Source organism: Wasmannia auropunctata, unplaced genomic scaffold, assembly GCF_000956235.1.
Source record: "Wasmannia auropunctata unplaced genomic scaffold, wasmannia.A_1.0 LD336026.1, whole genome shotgun sequence".
Classification (NCBI taxonomy): Eukaryota; Metazoa; Arthropoda; class Insecta; order Hymenoptera; family Formicidae; genus Wasmannia; species Wasmannia auropunctata.
In genome coordinates, this window is record NW_012026864.1 from 2748591 (window position 1) to 2766205 (window position 17615).

Consider the following 17615-nt stretch of genomic DNA (forward strand, 5'->3'; position numbering starts at 1 on the left):
ATTTCTTCTTCATACATATATTTCTCCTTCTTTGAAATTGTACGTTTATTTTACACGTGGAATCAATATAATTAATAATATGAATAATAATAATAATAATAACAATAATTATAAGAATAATAATGTACATACTTTCACCGTTGTTGTTTACATAATCATGACGGTAATCAGAATCATGCGTATAATGATCATAATTATGACGTAATTAGTACGGGTTTGCCAAGTGAGAAACTGCCGTTCGAAAAATTTGATTCGCTTAATTTGATACAAATATGCGTATCCGGGATTGATTCAAGACACGATAGCGGATTTCCATTTGTTACGCAAGGGAATTATACGTTAACAAAATTGTTTACTGCCACGATATTCACTCGACAAAACAGCACATGCAATAACGATGATAATAATAATTCGAGTAATAATAATTAGAAAAAAAGAATAATGATGAATTCGAATAACTATCCTTCTTCTCCTTGTCCTCCTCTCCCTTTCTCTCTCTCTCTCTCTCTCTCTCTCTCTCTCTCTCTTTCTGTCTCTCTTTCTTTCTTTCTCTTTCATCTCTATACACAAGTGCACAATTATTTACATAATCAATATATAATGACAAATTCTAAGGTGCCTCTTGAGCGCATTTTAAAACATGGATTCGTCTGGAAATAATCCAGAATTATTTGGCACATCTCAGTATCTTGCGTCCTTTCACATGCGGTCTGATACTTGGCACGAAATTGAACCGTCATGCATTGATTGGCTCTTAGAAGATCGATTTTTTTTTTAAATAGCTAAAAATGGAGATAACGATTTTTTTTTCACCGAAGACACATCTCTCTACGTCGCGCGTCCACTTTTACAACTGTTTTTTTTTTTCACATTGAATTTAGTGTATCTATCTTTTTTTTTTCTCTCTGGATCGACTAACATTACACGGTTGATCTAATCACGACACAGTAGCCCACAATTTCTCTATACGAACGACACATCTTTGCCGAGTTTACCGGAGCTCTTAAAGTTCATCGAGGAAAAGAAAAAAGATACAGAAAAGTTACCTTCCGATAATACACAATTATTGCTAACGCAAGAATACCTGTAAGATACACACCGTGCGCACTTGCATTTACCGAGTAATTTCCAACGAAAAACCACAATGGTCGCTCTCTCTTTCTCTCTCTCTACTACACATTTTTTTCTTTTCTATTTCGCATCGATCCCTATTTTTCGTTAGCGATACAATGACACAGATAAACACCTTTTACCCTATTCGATCGCGTTGCGTAATAATCGCTCCCTGTAAAAAAACACTCAGGAGAAACAATCGTTTTTATGCGAAATTTTCAAAAGCTTGTATACCGAACCACAGTCGAGCCTAAGTCTATTGCGTTTAACGAATCTACGGGTTCGAAACACGAGTTTCTGCTCTCTAAACAAACACGAAATTGTCTAGGGCGAACGGTAAAACGTTAGCGAGTTTCGCCTTCTTCGACATCGCGGACATTTTCCTCTTGCGTTCGAAGAAACGCACACACTGTGCATCGTTATGCTTGTGGGATCGTCGTTTTGGAATTTCCTCTTTTTATTTTCTTCCATTATAATATAGCAGCTTCCGCTTGGTTAGAATAGCAGGGACCGCCTTAAAAAAATTTCCAACCGAAATTTCACGTGAAAAGAACGTGCGACTCTCTATGATCGTGTGCGAAGGTACGATATACACACATGTCGCGTGACTGATGCATGACTGATTCGCGATAAACGTAAAGAGAATTTAATTGCATTACGCATTAACCTCGTAATGCAATCGCGTTAATACATCCGCACGTGCTATACGCTGAATGACGGGGATGGGGGTGGGGTGGGGAGGGGTGTCTTTTTAAAAAATCTGGATCAAAGCCTCCGGTACTTCACTTATCAAAATTTATCAAAACGTATGTGCGTTGGATCATAGAAAATTACACGGTGTCTTCACGAGTCTCCCCGCGTTAGAAATTTTTCACTTTTTTTCAGGAGACATCAGGTCAGGTACATTTCCTCACGTAGAACGGGCTAATAATGTAAGAAAGAGCAAAACGCTCGGCAGATGTGCTTTGGCGCACCGAGAAGATGATACTTCTTGTATATATCTCGCGCATCTAATATAATAATGTTAACCGCTTTGTCAGTCAAGAGAATGTAACCGTAAATATCTCGGAAACTTCGACGTTACGAACGTATTTTCAGTCGAGATTAACCACGGGACACCAAAAGTATAAGGCTAAACTGCAGCAACTCTGTTTGAAATTCAAGCGTAACTTAAATTTAAATTTTTTTTCCGGCCGATTATCGTCCGCGTATTTGATTATACATTCACTCAAATTCGAAACATCGTTGATGCAACCGAGCCTCGGAGAACGGTCGCCTCGTCACGGTATATAAATCACCACGTATTCTTCCTTTCTATATCAAACGCAAGAAAATCTACGTCGAGGAGTAAGTCCGTCGTAGAGGTTTGGGAGAATTTCTTTTTTTTTCTCTCTTTTGCAGAATATTCATTCCTCTTCCATCTCTCTCCTTCCTTCTCTCTCCCCTTGAAGAATTGCTTCCGACGATTCTCCGTCATATTCATGGCACCAAAGTACGACAACACACGCGGAAGACTCTGTCAGGCGAGTAAGTACTTGCAAATACAGTTAACCGGGGAAGATTTAAGATTTGCGTAAGAAACATAAAACTATGTAACAGGCACCTGTATAGAAGAACCAGTTCCTCCGAATTTCTCGTCAGACTTGCCTCGAAGTCTTACTTGGAAAATTGCGTGAAAGCACTTGTCTTGCAAACAGATACCGCAATACTGGCCTCCGATCGCCGTCCTCGCACCCCGTCGAAACACGCGTATGGAAAACGCTCGTCTTAAAGCGCGCGGCGTGATTAAGACCGCGCTTAAGTTACTGAACCCAAGACGCAGGCACCCACTGAGGTTCCCTCTCGAGTGAATTGATCTCCGTGAGAAGCTGGTTATACGCCCGATCCGTGTCGTTGTTAAGGATAAGCATGTCGAACAGATGGCCATACTTGTCCTCCATCTCACGGGCCTTCTCGATTATATCCTTCAGCTCCTCCTCCTTGAAGCTCTCGTTGTTTTTGATCCTCTTCTGCCTCAGCTTCTCGAGGCTCGGTGGCGCGATAAACACAACATACGGCTTCAGATCCGAATTTCGCAGGATCTTAAGACTCTGGGGATGCAGATTTAAGACACAGATTTTCCCGGAATTAACCACTGTCCTGATGGCCTCCACGGACGTGCCGTAGTACGCTTTCTCGTACTCGCCGTGCTCGACGAACTTCCGACAGAGAATATCGGACTCGAACTGAGCGCGGGAGATGAAGTGGTAGTCCTGTCCATCGACCTCGGAGTCCTTCTTCGGACGACTTGTGTCTGGAAAATCGAAGAGCCACGGATGCGTTGGTTTAGGTAGGTGTTATTTCTTCGTATTGAAAATTATATGTAAAATGGTAAATATACGCGTTAGAGATTAACGAAAAATGACGCTTACGGGGAATCGCTGCGGCAAAACGTTCGCTGTCTTGCATCAATCTCTGCCTGAGTTCGTGTCGTCCGATGTTGGGTGGTCCGATGAGTACAATTGGCCTCTTGTGATTTGCACGAGGATAGTATAAGGCGACCTCCTCGTACGTCAGCACTTCCTCGCTGTCGTAATCTGCGAGGGAAAAAAAACCGTTGCGTCTAAGAATAGTCTTTAACAATATATATGTAATTGGCGTTACGTCAGAGGCTTCTTAAGGCTTTACATACCGTCTATGGCAGTTGTCGCGTAAAGTGGATACCCATCGTCATTGAAGCTCGAGCCGAACTTGTTACGTTTCTTCTTCTTTGGATTTTTTCTCGCGCACAATAGCGTGCTGGACTTTTTCGAGCCTCGTACCGTCGACTTGTCGCCGGCTATCGTCTGCTTCATGGACTCTCGCCTGCGCAGATAAAACGGAAACGTATATGCACTCGATGCCACCGTATGATCGGGGAATGACGGGATGGTCAGGGTATATTGGCGCTCGTATTCCTCGATTATAGTATATAGTTAACTCACTGATGTTGAAACGCTCTGCTGGGTATCAGGCCAGCCAGTGTCTGGTCCTCTTCGCCCTCTCGATATGCTTGCCACCAGTTAGGATCCTCTTGGGAAATTACGTGGAGCACATCGCCCTTTTGAAAGCTCACGCCCAACTCTCTGCACGGTATGTACGGGTCTTCCTCGGGATCGTAATCGAAATGCGCTCGTATGTGTATCTAGATGCAAAACGGTAAAAGCTCTATGGTTACAAATGTCATATATGCTATACCTGGCCGTGTTATTATCCATGCAATAAAGCCGGAACAGCTGTTTCCTATTAGCGTCGATCTATAGATAATTCGCGTACGTGTGCAACTCGCGAGTATCAATGTCGCGCGTCGTTAAGGTAAAAGAAGAACAAATGTCATACGTTTACCCGTATATGTGCATGACATTCGCTTTTGTATGTACGCGTTCACGTGCGTTAGTTCAATCAATGCAGGCGCACCGAACAAACTTTAATTAACCGGGCGGCAAAAAGAGTGGCTTAAATGACATCGATTTTCCCGAACTATTATACGAATATCGAAATCATAAAAAGATATTCGAATATGTGAAACGACCAATGTCATCTTGGAAATTGAAGGACAAATGTTGCTCCCCATCTGACATTTGCCCTTTCACCTCCAACGCCACCGCCGCAGTATTGGTTGTTCCAGTTTCAAGATCCACGGACACGATAGTCCACATTTCTAATACTGGAGGATGTGCTAAATATATCAGGATACGTGCTGTATATATGCCGGTACCTGTGTCGTGTCTTCTCTCCTTAAATTATTTCGGTGGCTCGTCGGAGCCGGAAGTACCAAGAACGTGAGGCTACCCTGCATGCCAGCGAGAATATCGCAGACCTCGTTGACGGTCTTGCCACGCATCTCCACTCCGTTCACCTCGAGCACCTCGTCGCCCTCGTGCAGGAGTCCCGACTTGTCCGCCGCACCACCGCGAACGACACGTCCTTGTACGCGATTAGACAGAATTAATTTTTAGCGTTACGCTTCGCGAAATTGAACGAGTCAAAAGTCACGCGATAAATATATGGAATAAACCCGTGTATTTTTAGCTGCAGAGACGGGGAAATTAAATGACGGATATTTCACGTGAAATGCATGATTACCTATGATCACCGCATCCCCTTCGTTTCGGACGGTGGCACCGAGAGGTTCGTTAGTTTTCTCAATTCGGATGATTTTGATGTTGTCGACCACATGGGAATCTTTCCAACTGGACGTCGGGCTGGGCGGGCCGCTGGGTGGCGACGACGACGGGCTCTGCTTCCTTTGTAAGCCCTCCACGTATGAGACGATGGAGTCGTGCGCCAGAAGCAGAGCTTCCATGTCGTAACTTGTTAGAATACTCGTTAACTCTTCCACGGCAGCTATTGTTTCTGCTCCGCCGACACCTGTTGCGGTCGACGACGATTGCCATTTTTCAAGGATATCCACGCACTGGAACATCGCGCCAGAGTGTTAAAATTGTGATACGCATTAGAGCAAACAAATAATAGCATCATATTTAATACCCACGAACATTCCTCACGAGATATTTTGAACGAATAATTAAAAATATGTGACACGGTTTTCGAGCTATATCGTTCTGTGCTCGTTGAAATTCATTCGCGTGACGAGATATTTGTGATTTAATTAAACATTGGATAAAAATGACAAAAAAATCAGCACCGTTGCTAAAATATTTGCGGAAAAAATTGATAAGCTTTCCCATTATTCTAATTAAATTACACAATGTCATATACAATCTAGCTTCACGACTGAGAGAAATCCTTTTAATTAACAAACAAAAATTTATTAAATGACTTTAAATAACACACGTGATATTATAAATCCTCTCTTTTTTTTTTATTACGTTATAAAATATGAACTTTACGTACATCTCGCGCCAAACTCGATGCGTCGTCGGCGTGATGCTTGAAAATCTTGCTCGCCCTTAGCCGACTTTTTAAAGTGTGACGAGTCGCCAGGGCGGACGCAAATCGATTCTGCACCAAGAGTGTCCGGACCGCCTCGAGCTCGGCTTCAACACCTGGACCCGAAATACCGAGAGCACCTGAAATATTCCGCAGTTGGAGCTGCAGCCTCTCCAGCGTAGCAACGACCTCGCCGTACGCTGAAATATGAAAGGTATACTTGTTAGAAACTTCCTTGCGGAATCCCGTGCCGCAGCACCCGCTGTTTATTTACGCTACGTAGCAAGCAGCCTGTGCTAAGGGGAGGGCGAGGAACTATATTTAGTAGCATCCAATTTTCAGCAACTTTCAGAATTCTTTAAATACCGCTCTCGCGTTTGTAAGTTCGTGAAATTAAACACAAGTCATTTAACGTAATAGCCTCGACCCAGCAGATACGAAATTCCCTTAAAACAAGGGAACGAAACATAAAATTGAAAAAGTTTAAATGTCAATGTAAAAGTAAAGTAAAAATCGCGTCATATATTAAATATTTTTAATCGAATTTATTATTACTTTTTTCTTTTTTTTTTAATTCTTTATTTAGAGAGATTTGCAAAACTGTATGTGGAAAAGAAAAATTGCTTACTGAGAGGCCTGGGGGGCTCTTCCACTTCTTGGACTGCATTAGGAGTGGCATGCGTGACTCGACTGACGCCGGTGGTCACCTCGTCCTGTGCGTAAGCAAGATTTTCTTGACCGCTGAGGCTCGTCGCGTGGCTCTCCAAAGCTTGGAGCTTTTTAGAGCCACGGAGAGAACGGCTGAGCATTTCCTGCCTCTCCTCCTCATCCTTTCGCTTTCGTAACTGCTCCTGTAAGTGCGACATAACCGGTAAGCTATACATTTTTCTTTACAAGTTATAAAAATGTTCATGGAGAAATTCAAATCTCGCGGCAGAAAGGAGCTCTTCGCGTGTAGAGTTCCCTGGAGACCGTTTAAGGTATTCCATCCGCGACAGTTATTTAAATATATAACACGTTTTCACAAAATATTTTACATATTCTTCAGAAGATTAAATATAGCTTTACTTAAATGTATTTTAGATGGAATCGTGAACGCAAATAATATGATTCTTTAAAAAATACAAAAAGACCTTCAGAGAAGTTTTTTTGCCGGACTAAATTTATCGCGTTTTTTTTTTGGCGATTTATGCAATATTTATTTAGTCTATATACATCATAAGAAATAGCATTTAGAAATTTCGAAAACATAATAATACTGTATTTCAATCCAAAACTGGTTATATTGTCTTAAAGAAGTCTTACCTTGTTGAGAATTATTACAACAATTATAATGCTGATTATGCAAGAGACTGTGAAATAATTGCTGTACATGCAACTGTATGTAAAGGTGTGTCGCAAATACATACGGTTCGCTGCGAAATTTATAGGCCACTCAATGCGATTGCCACTCGCGCAAAATAAGTTCTTGAATGATATCAAACTCAAGGACCAATTAAACCTCTTTGCGAATGTATACCTGTTCAATTATTTCGAGGTAGCTTATATTCAGGAACATGGAGTTTTTAGCATCCAGTGTTAACTAAATCTGGCAATACACATCAATGTACAGTTGTGGACAGATTGGTTGCGACACTTTTTTTTTATAGGTTTCAAAACGCACTAATATATATTTTGCAAATGCGATTGGTGTTATACTGTCTCTAGACTAAAGATAGTGCATCGTGGTTCGCATTTGCAAAATCATTAGTTACCTATAAAATACATATTATGTACATTAAATATATATTAGAAACCTATAAAAAAAAAGTCCACGACTGAACATATAGATTCTATAATAGGTATCTAGATACCTATATTCAAAAGTATTTGAAACAAAATCTGTTTGGTGAGAAAATTTCTGACTTCACATAAATCTCGTGACTCAATAATTTTATGTATGAAACTGAGTGTATATTGTTTTTTAAGATTTATATAACAAATATATTAATTATTAATGAGATAAAATAAAACAGAATCTTACGCTGTAATTAATTCAAAGCAACCTTTTTATTACAGTAAAATATTCATTGACCAGGAGATTTTTTAAATTACAAGAAAAAACGATTTTCAAGTCTTCAAGAATTGGTTGCTGAATAAAAGTTAAAAATTCTATATTTTTTTAGCACAAATTTATTTTTGATATATGCGCGACGCTACATTTAGCAGAGTCTGATTTATAAATGTTTATCTCCTTAATGAATCAATAACATCTACTTGCGATCAAGTTACACGGAATTTGTCAGGCTATCGGCCGTGTTATTCCATGATTCGTGATCTACGCCCACCGTGTGCCAGCTGATAAAGCCGTCGTTAGTCAGCCGTTGCGTTTTAGCCGTCGTGAAATTGCGATGCGTATGGCAATCGCGCGATAAAGAATGTTTATCTGCAATGCCGCGGCAGACGGCGGCAAAATATACGACTCTTAATTTTCATTTATATAACGAGTATCACGTCTTACCGCGCGATGCTACGTACAGAGGATAGAAATATCTCAGTGAAGCCCTGTTTACCGCGATAGTGGACGTAAGGTTTCCTGTGGAACCCGAGCTTACCCTTCTACACGCTTAGACAACACCAACGGCTAACATGGAGCATGTTAGAAGTGTCACGTGTATGTGTGTGTCGACGTAAAAAAAAAAAAAAAAAAAAAAAATGATTATGACAATAAAACGCATCCCGGGGAAAACCAGTGTTTTCAGCCGCTTATATAAGCCTGGACGATTTCCGAGCAACGCGGCATACCTACAATCTGTTCCCAACACGTGATTTTATCTTGATAACAATTAATTTATAAAACGTCGTAAAATAATAAAAGAAAACTGCTTTATATGACGGATATTCGCGATTGTCAAGAATTCTTAAAATGGCAGCGTATACAATAATCGGAGTATCAACATGTAAATCGAAAAGAAATGTAAAAGAGATCGGATATATTCGGTCGATACGTCGCAACTAATGAGTTTCATAAAAGCAGGAAAGTAAAGAAAGATGTGTTGAATTTGGGACACCTACCGCGGCGTATCTCGAGATATTAGAGCAGCGAGCCGAATTGAAAGTCTGGAAATGGATTCCCCAGCTCGGCTTGAGGCAGATCAAGGAACCGAGGTCAGGAAAGCGGGGGACCCGTCAAAAAGAAAAAAAAAAGATGGAAGAGCAGAGAGCTGAATGCAGCAGGCCCCTGCGAGAGAGTCACCCTACGTCTACACCTATCGAAAACTTCGTAACGCTACACTTCGGGCATGTAATCTTAGACTATTGCGGGAGTTCTTTACATTCCAGACCGCACTTGACTTAAGGCAGGTAAGAGGCCGTGGTGTGAGGATTCCATAAGATAAACACACTCGCGCGCGGCGCGGCGCGGCGCGGCGCGGCGCGGCGCGGCCCCGGCGACGCCAGTCACGTAAGGGGTTCTGGCATTTCTCACACTTACAGATACCGAGATTGTATGAATTTCAAGCGCGCGCGCCGCACTCGATCCACGAGCATATCCAGATACTCCATCCACAATTTTCCATCCGACGGAGGGGATTCCTCTCTCGATTTTTAACGGCTCGATAAAACGAGGTTCAACAGGAGCGAAAAATTATTCGAGCGGGACGTCGAAATGTGGGATAGCTTCACCGCCGCGTACTTTAATTTCAAAAAGGAGACCCTTCTATCCTCTACATCTTTCGTCGAATTGCATCTTTTATTAATGGACAAACCGGCGTTTCACAAAGTGGCGCGTGTGCGCGTTTCATAAACGCGCATTGAGAGTTAAACGGAATCAAAAATTTTCCACTCGTTGATCGACATTTGTTTAATAATTTTCGAGCGCTCGTTAACGCGCGTTTCCCCCTCCCCCTCGTTTAAATGTGCTTGATAATTAATTTCCGCCCGTGCAAGGTCGCGCGAATCATTTGTCAATCGAACCTGCGGATACCTCTGGGAATTCGGAAACTGCGTGCGCGGCGCGGCCACGTCGCGCGACGAATGGCACTTCGATAATATAACCATTGTCATCGGCTGGCAATTTCCTGCGCAACGTGCAGGTCACGTGAGCAGGCGAATTAATGTTGTACGTCCTCTTAAATAACGATCTGTCATTTACCGTGCCTTCGCGTCGTTACGCAATCGCTTTACTCACGCGGTTGCGCGCGCGCGCGCCTGTCCCGCGGTCGAAAGCTCTCCCCGAGTAAAACGTCCCTGCTTTCCCCGAAACGCGCCCCATTAACAACTTAATCCGAATCACAAAGGGCAAAATCGTAAATTCCGACGAGGGCAAGAAGCGCGGTTTTATCGTTCCGACGAGACACACGGCGGAAGCCTCGTGCCAGTTTACGAGCCAGACGCGGCGATATTGCGGCGGTCAACCCTTCTTCAGTATGCAAATATCGTGTCTCGCGCAAAGCTTCCTTTTTACGAGAATGTTTATTACATCGAGGCACAAAACTGACCGCGTTCTCGTGGCAATCACCACGGCTGGGCGCGTGATTTGTGTACGGCAAAATCGATTAGGTACATCGAATTTGTTCCTCCTGGCGCTGATGAGTCATGGCTTCAATATTAATAATAACAAACAAGCGCCTCGTGGCGCTTAGGCCAGGCAATTTGCGTATTGTGAATCGAATCTTGGTCTTTCAACCGAACGTGACTTCGTGTTTAACAATGACAACCTCGAATGTGTGTCAGGTATACATCTAGCTAGTTGTTTCCTCTTTTTTTTTTTCCTTACGATTACTTACATTCCGTCACGTCCTCCGAAATTCAACGCGGGGATCGGTGGATGTCCGCGCTTCTGTGAATGCTTATCGTGCGTGCTTACGTGACTCAACACACACAACGCGGGAGTGCGAGAGAGAGAGAGAGAGAGAGAGAGAGAGGGAAAGACAGAGTGCCGATACGTCATCGTTCTCTTACCTGATATTTCCTGATAGAGTGAAGCTGCTGCTGCGTCGGCTCGGCATTGGCGTTATCGCTCGTCTCGACATTATTGTTCTGCGTGGAGAGGCGCAGATTATCTTTCGGCGGTCTGGCAGGTGCCCTCTTCTGGTCGCGCGGCGGGATGGCAGGCTTGACCCCGTTGAGACCGGCCTAAAAATCCATTCCGAAAACAACTCGTATTAATGGTCCCCAACGTGCGTGACGCCGCGCAAACTACTTTACCAAATTTTCCCAAAATTTTCTCTTTTCACTTCGCATTCCTCTCTCTTTCAACGTTACTTCCAGACAAACTATTCGTATAATACTTCAGTCGAAGGTGCTTCGTAGAGCCGCGGTTTTGCACGCGGAAGGACGAGAGGGAAGACAAAAAGAGGAAGTTGACGCGCGACAGATAAGCGAAAGAAAGAAAAGAATGGGGAAAGATAGAGCGAGATGCATTAAAAGAAAGCATATCAAAAGCAAGACTATAAAACAGAAGTAAAAATGCCAACGCTTGAATGACTCGGTGATTCATCGATAATCGTATCTCGAAGATGATAACGCATTTCTATTTATTTTTAGTAGCTTGTGTATTTTGTAGTTGACTTTATATCAATTTTTTTTTTTTAATTAGAGACGACAAGAATGCTACCTAGAATCGCGGACTATTCACTTCCTTCTCGCTCGGTATTTTAAAATATGTTAATTGAGAAATATGTAATTTACGATTACGACCATGTTCCCGAATGTCATTAAATCGACGGGCATTTTACTTCGCAAGTTTTATTGCGTAGCCACTTTACCATGCTGTTGACGATCTCACGTTAGATATCCCACATTCCTCTACGCATGCTCCTCATTTTGCGTCTCTAATTGAACGGCGGTCTTTGCACATTTTATCTTTGCAATAATAGCGCGTAATAGGTCTCCGAGAGAAAAAGAACATTACACAAATTAAAGATATTACATAAATTTGTGTCTTAAAGGATATTGTACAAATATTTGAGTCTTTATCCAACCATCTAATGAAATCTAATTTAATCAAATAAGAGATAACGCGACTCGATGTAGAAGCGGTCGATCGATTCGTAGTCGACAGGTCCCAAGTCTAATCCAGAGTGCCTCGGCTTATAAAAGAGAGTTTGATTAATACTGCGCTTCCCGGATAGCAGCGGGTCAGGAAGTATTGAAAAATCGCGAGCGCGACTGTAACAGTTTCCACGATCGCAACACCGCCGTGCAGAAGGCAGGGAGAAATTACCGGCTCGACAGTCTCTCTCCGAGAGTATCTCTTTCATAGACAGCACACGATCCTCAGCATCGAGGAATACGACGAGAATTTGATGATGAATTTAATCAAGTAATTCAAGAGGCAATCAACCGCGAAGTTACTTTGCAAGGCATGCAGCAAATTTCCCAAAGTGCAAGGACGCCGTTCGAATTATTCGACGGGACGAAAGTTTCTAAACTCGTGGCGAAGTCCATTGTGGTTTACCTGCTGTTCGAGAGCGTCGACGTGCGACTTGAGCGAACGGTTCCTCGCAGGGTGCATCGGTGGTTTTGGTAAGCTCTGCTTCGCAAGTTCGTCGGAAAGTCCGTCATGTAAAATTATCGGGTTGTCAAATCTGTCCCACGCGACGGGCGTGGGTCGTGAAGACGTGATTTTCGTCGGTATCGAAACAAAGTCAGAGAGCGAAAGGGATCTCCTTGCGGCCGCCACGTGATTCGCCGAGTGCCGGTCGGCCGTTAAATTTGGAAGGTCGGACATGCTTCTCCAACTAACGTGAAATTTCACGCCATTGTCGGGCAGCGCAGACGGGACGTCCAACAATTTGGAACATTCGTACTCGAAAGAGAGCCTTGAATTCGTCTGATTTTGCGCACTCGGCGAATCGTCGGGATGGTGAGCGCCGTCACGTCGCTTCTTTTCTCGCGATTGACAATTATTAGAATGACTCGTGTCGTCGAATAAACCACGCACAATGCGCTGCTCCGAGGCGGAGAGCTCGTGCAGGGAATTCCGAGAATTCTGATTCGTCTCTTGGATGAAGGACGATTGGGCGTGAATGTCGTTCGGGACTTTGACCGAGACGTCTTCCTCGGGCAACGAGCCGATCTCGCTCGGACGATCGGAGAAGATAATCTCCTCGGTTTCCTTCTCGAAACCGAAGAGTTGTTCTTGAGAAGAGCTCACGACTTTGTCTTTGAAAGGGGGGAGGACGTTCAAGCGTATAGAACCGCCAGTCGCGTGTGCGCGCGCTTTTAGGAAAAGGGAAGAGGTCACTTTATTATTAGCAGTTTCCTCGAGAAAGGGATTTTGCCAATTTTTAAGGAGCTCCTCTTTAGGAGGAGCGGAGGATGACTGATGTCCTCCGCTCTCCGGAAATTTTCGATCTAAGAAAACGTTCTCGAAACAGGGATTCTCGATGCCTTGATTGTGCAAGAGCTTGCCGTCTTGTTCGTTCAACGATCTTCGCATTCGCGTAAACTTGTTGGAATTGCCAGGGTTCATGATGAACGATCGTAAAACAGGATCGCTAGGGTGAGGCTGCGTCAGTGCGTTAAGGCGTTGCGTGCTGTAAGCGCCAAGCGAAGCGCCATGCTCGTGGTGCAGGATAGATTGTAAGCTGTCGCATATCAAGCTCTTGACTCTGGACCTTACCTTCTTCAAGCTGTGCTTATGGTCTACCGAGCGCGCGACCACGGTCTCTTTAGCGCTATCATCGGCACTAGACAGCGTTGTGAAGCTATTATCGTTCGGGGAGAGGCGAGGGGAGGCTACGAGCGTGGTGGTCGTCGTAGTCGTCATGGTCACCGTCGTAGTCGCAGCGCACGAACTCCCCTCGTTAGCGACACCCGCGCGATCGCGCTTCGGTTCGAGGGTGTTGTGCTTGCTGTTGCCCGGGGTCTTATTCGGCGGCGGGTATATCGGGTGGCACTTGGTGACCGGCACGAAATCCGGTGGGCAATCGACGGCCACCTCGCGGTAGGGCTTTCTACCCACCACGAGGAAGCTGCGGTCCGCGTTAAGCTCGAGATCGCCAGAGGCCTCGCTCCTCAGTGTGGAATAGCCGCTGGAGATCTGCTGGTGCCGCTTCTTCTTTGGCCGTTGCCGGGACGAGGAGGACGAGGAGGAGAGGTTGCTCAATTCGATGCCGAGGAGATCGTCGGTCGAGCCGGCCCGAATCAATTCCTCGATATCGAGGCTGCGGGTTTTCGCCTTCAATTTAGCTCGCTCGTCGTTCGGACGACGGGCTTTCGTCGGGCTCTTGCCGGACTTGCTCGCTGGCTCGGTCTGGGGAGGTTCCATCTGCTGGTCCTTGACGCGAACGGGCGAGACTTTGTCTTGATCCTGCGGAGCCCTTGGGATCGGAGATTGTTCGTCTATCAGTCTGGTCAAGTCCGACATCTCGTCGGATCGCAGCAGCCCCTGAAGGTCCTGCAAGTCCGTCAGTCCGTAAGCCGGATTGTCGAAGGAAGTCGTGTCCCGGGTACGGCCGAAGAGCGGGGCTACCTTGATGTCGGGCACCACCGACCTACACGGAGAGCCGAGGTCTATCCTTCGGACGTCGTAAGTCGGGGAGTCTTTGTGGCTCTTGCTATGCCTGAGCATCAGACTGGTATCGAGGGGCGCGGTGCTGTCCGATCTACCCGACGAGCTCCTCGGGCTCGCGGAATCGTCGCTGCATGTCTTCAGCATGGTTGGGTAATCCTCCTTGGCGAAAGGATAGTCGTCCTCGATATCGACGCTGGACTCCTTCTGTCCGCCCGCGTCCTCGTCAACGTTCGCGTACACCTCGAAAGCTTTGAAGGTGCTCTTCAAGTCCGGCGAGCCGGCCGGGCTGTCGCGATACTTGTCGAGCCCCAGGTTCTTCCTGGTGACTTTCACTTTCTCCTCCTCGTCCTCGATATTCAGCTCGATCTTCAGCATCGACGGCCGTTGACGGCCTTTAAAACCGTTGTGAACGTTAATCGTCCTGGCCGTCGCGTCGACGACGTCGTCCGCGCGATCGTTCGATACGAGTCTAGCGCGTCCGTCCGCGATGGTGCGCGTCTTAAGGGTCTCGTTTTTAAGGTTTAGGGAGAGGTCGAGGTCGCTAGCGCTACGGGGACGATGCTGTAGCCCGTTCCTATAATCGGAAGAGCAGTTCTTTACCTTGTTGGGGTAGGCCTTTTGTAGAAGGGTGTCGGGCACATCAACAGGTAGCTCCCGATGATGGCCCAGGGTGCCAGGGGCCCACATCTCATCGGGCCCCAGTCCCTCCTGCGGCTTCTTCGCGTCGCGCGAGCTACTGTTGTTGTTCTCTTGCAACTGCAATTGCTGCTGCTGTTGCTGAGAGTGTATGTCCGTCACGCCACTACCGCTACGCCTTCGGGACCTAAAACAAGAGAGTAAATCCTGTATTAATGTCACTGTTAACGGATCATTATCGTATAATGTTCTTCAATTCCCGAGTGCTTTTCAGATTTCTCAATAATATACATATCTATAATTTGTGTAAAACTGTGAAATTGCAAAAGTATATCTAATAATAGCTAAATAATTAGTAATGTTTAATAAAAAAAACATGTTTAATGTTATATCAAATAAATATATAAATTTTATATATTTTTAAATCATATATTTACATAAGTATTGCTAAAGTGTGTCAGATAATTGAAACTTTCTGACAGGCAGAAACTTAATGTTCGATCTTTAATGAGATAAACGTTCGATAGAATAATAAACAGACGAGAAACTATAACCCTATTTTTATCGGACGAAGGAAACTAAGTGAAGGATAACTAGTTACTGGTATGTTTCTTACACGCAACCTGGGCGAGGTAAATTGCCGGCTGTTACAAACATAAAATAGTACATCGGGATACTGTTATGTATTTGCGGGTAATTAGATATTTTTAAGGCGTAAACAAACTCAATGTTGACGTGAGGTACCTTTGATACAACGTATCATTAAGGGAGGTCATGCCTATGATAAAAAAAAAACGTACACAAGAAACGATAAAGTAACCCCATTATGATAACCATTATGTTATCTTTTTTAAGTTTCTTTACTATAATAAATACGTAATAGTGAAATATCAAGCAAAGTAATACAATAAAGTGTCATAATAATAACACTTTATTCCTTCTCGATAAAATAAATAGATAACAATCAAATTACATGATTATGTCAACATTTTTTTTTCTCAAAAAGCCATTGAGATAAACTAACGAAAAATTATTTAAAAAAATGTGCAATCTATTTTTCGCTGAGAGGAAAGTATGATTTATCTCAGCGATGCCTCTTCTTCCCCTCTCTCTCTCTCTTTCTTTCTCTCTTATTTCTTTCCTTTCTCTGGGAAAATATTCCTTCCTTCCATATTTTTAGATTTCGTAGAACGTGACGGGGCTCACGTGGAAATAAATTCCGCCGCTATATATCACCTGGCTCTCGATAGTGCATGTTACATGATGTCTCAAACGAATGTAGAATCTCCTGGTCGTTCGGTCGTGCGAAAAGTCTCTGGGACATGCACACGGCAACGGACCGGAAAGAAAACTTTCGATACGATAAATCCAAAATATATATGTATTACGGCTTGTCAGTCGCCGTTTTATCATGTTCGGAAGAGAGTTCGCGGTAGTTATTTTTCGTTATAAAGTTGTTCTGACTAAAGTAGCTTAAGAGAGCCGCATAAAAGTCCTCGATAAATCTCGCGATCGCGGACTATTAAATCGCAATTTCTGTCGTATTGATTATATTAACAATAAAAATGTTTATGCAAATTAAAAAAATTCTGCGCTACAATAAACACGTAAATGAATTATTTACGGGATTCGGAAGTTCATATATTTGTGAATGCAAATTCCAATTAATACTACAAAGTAGCTAACGTTACAAGATATGGTTGATATAAATATAATAAAATGCATCTAAATTGTTTACCAAAGCTGTTTGTACCGTATATCAGTTGATTAAAATTTCTTTACTGATTAAAGGCTCGTTTGATGTATCAAATTTAAATATCTAGAAATCAGCAATTTAATTAACTCTCCTTGATGTAGCGACTCGCAATTTTTATTTATGTAAACTAAATAAAATGTCAGTGAGTATTTTTCCCAATAAGTAAATGAATTGAAAATATATGCGCGTGCATACAGACCTAAAAATATATCTGCAATGGGAAAAACAGATATATCTGGTCGCATATCATTTTTTTAAATAAATATTCACACCGTAATTTTGTATATATTGATTTACAACAATATTTGATGTTGAATATTAAAATATTGCTAACAGGGATGACGGTCCATTGGAAGCTCTCTGTCAAATCCAAAATTCATCGAAAAATACAAATTTTTTTATTTATTACTGACTTGATGTATACACTATTATAACGTCCAGTGCAATAATTTCCACTTACGTGCGTGCGTTTCTGTTTTGCATTATAGTGCAAGATATCGGAAATTAGATTTATACGACAAAGACCGTCCGTGTACATAGGACCAAATAGGCCTTTTCGCAGATCTGATTACATTGTCGGGCGTAGAGCATTCAACACAAGAACGCCATTACACTCGTTTGGTCCTTACGCAAATACGCACGGAGGGTTCATAGAGCGGACGATAAAGAAGGAGACAATGGAAATCGCGAACAAAAGCG

The 17615-nt window shown here is 43.4% G+C and overlaps 1 protein-coding gene across 1 annotated transcript in view; it reads right to left on the bottom strand.

Annotated features, from left to right (window-relative positions):
- Positions 1-1988: 1988 nt before the first annotated feature.
- The window catches only part of LOC105452864, a 68120-nt gene continuing 52493 nt past the window's right edge, over positions 1989-17615 (bottom strand). Inside the window, exons 9-18 of the mRNA XM_011694379.1 lie at positions 12464-15347; positions 10966-11139; positions 6653-6875; positions 5989-6224; positions 5218-5548; positions 4850-5058; positions 4077-4276; positions 3785-3957; positions 3525-3689; positions 1989-3406 (exon numbers count right to left, since the gene is read on the bottom strand). Of these exons, the coding sequence (XP_011692681.1) occupies positions 2916-3406; positions 3525-3689; positions 3785-3957; positions 4077-4276; positions 4850-5058; positions 5218-5548; positions 5989-6224; positions 6653-6875; positions 10966-11139; positions 12464-15347 (5086 nt within the window). The 3' untranslated portion in view covers positions 1989-2915. The remainder of the gene's footprint in view (positions 3407-3524; positions 3690-3784; positions 3958-4076; positions 4277-4849; positions 5059-5217; positions 5549-5988; positions 6225-6652; positions 6876-10965; positions 11140-12463; positions 15348-17615) is intronic.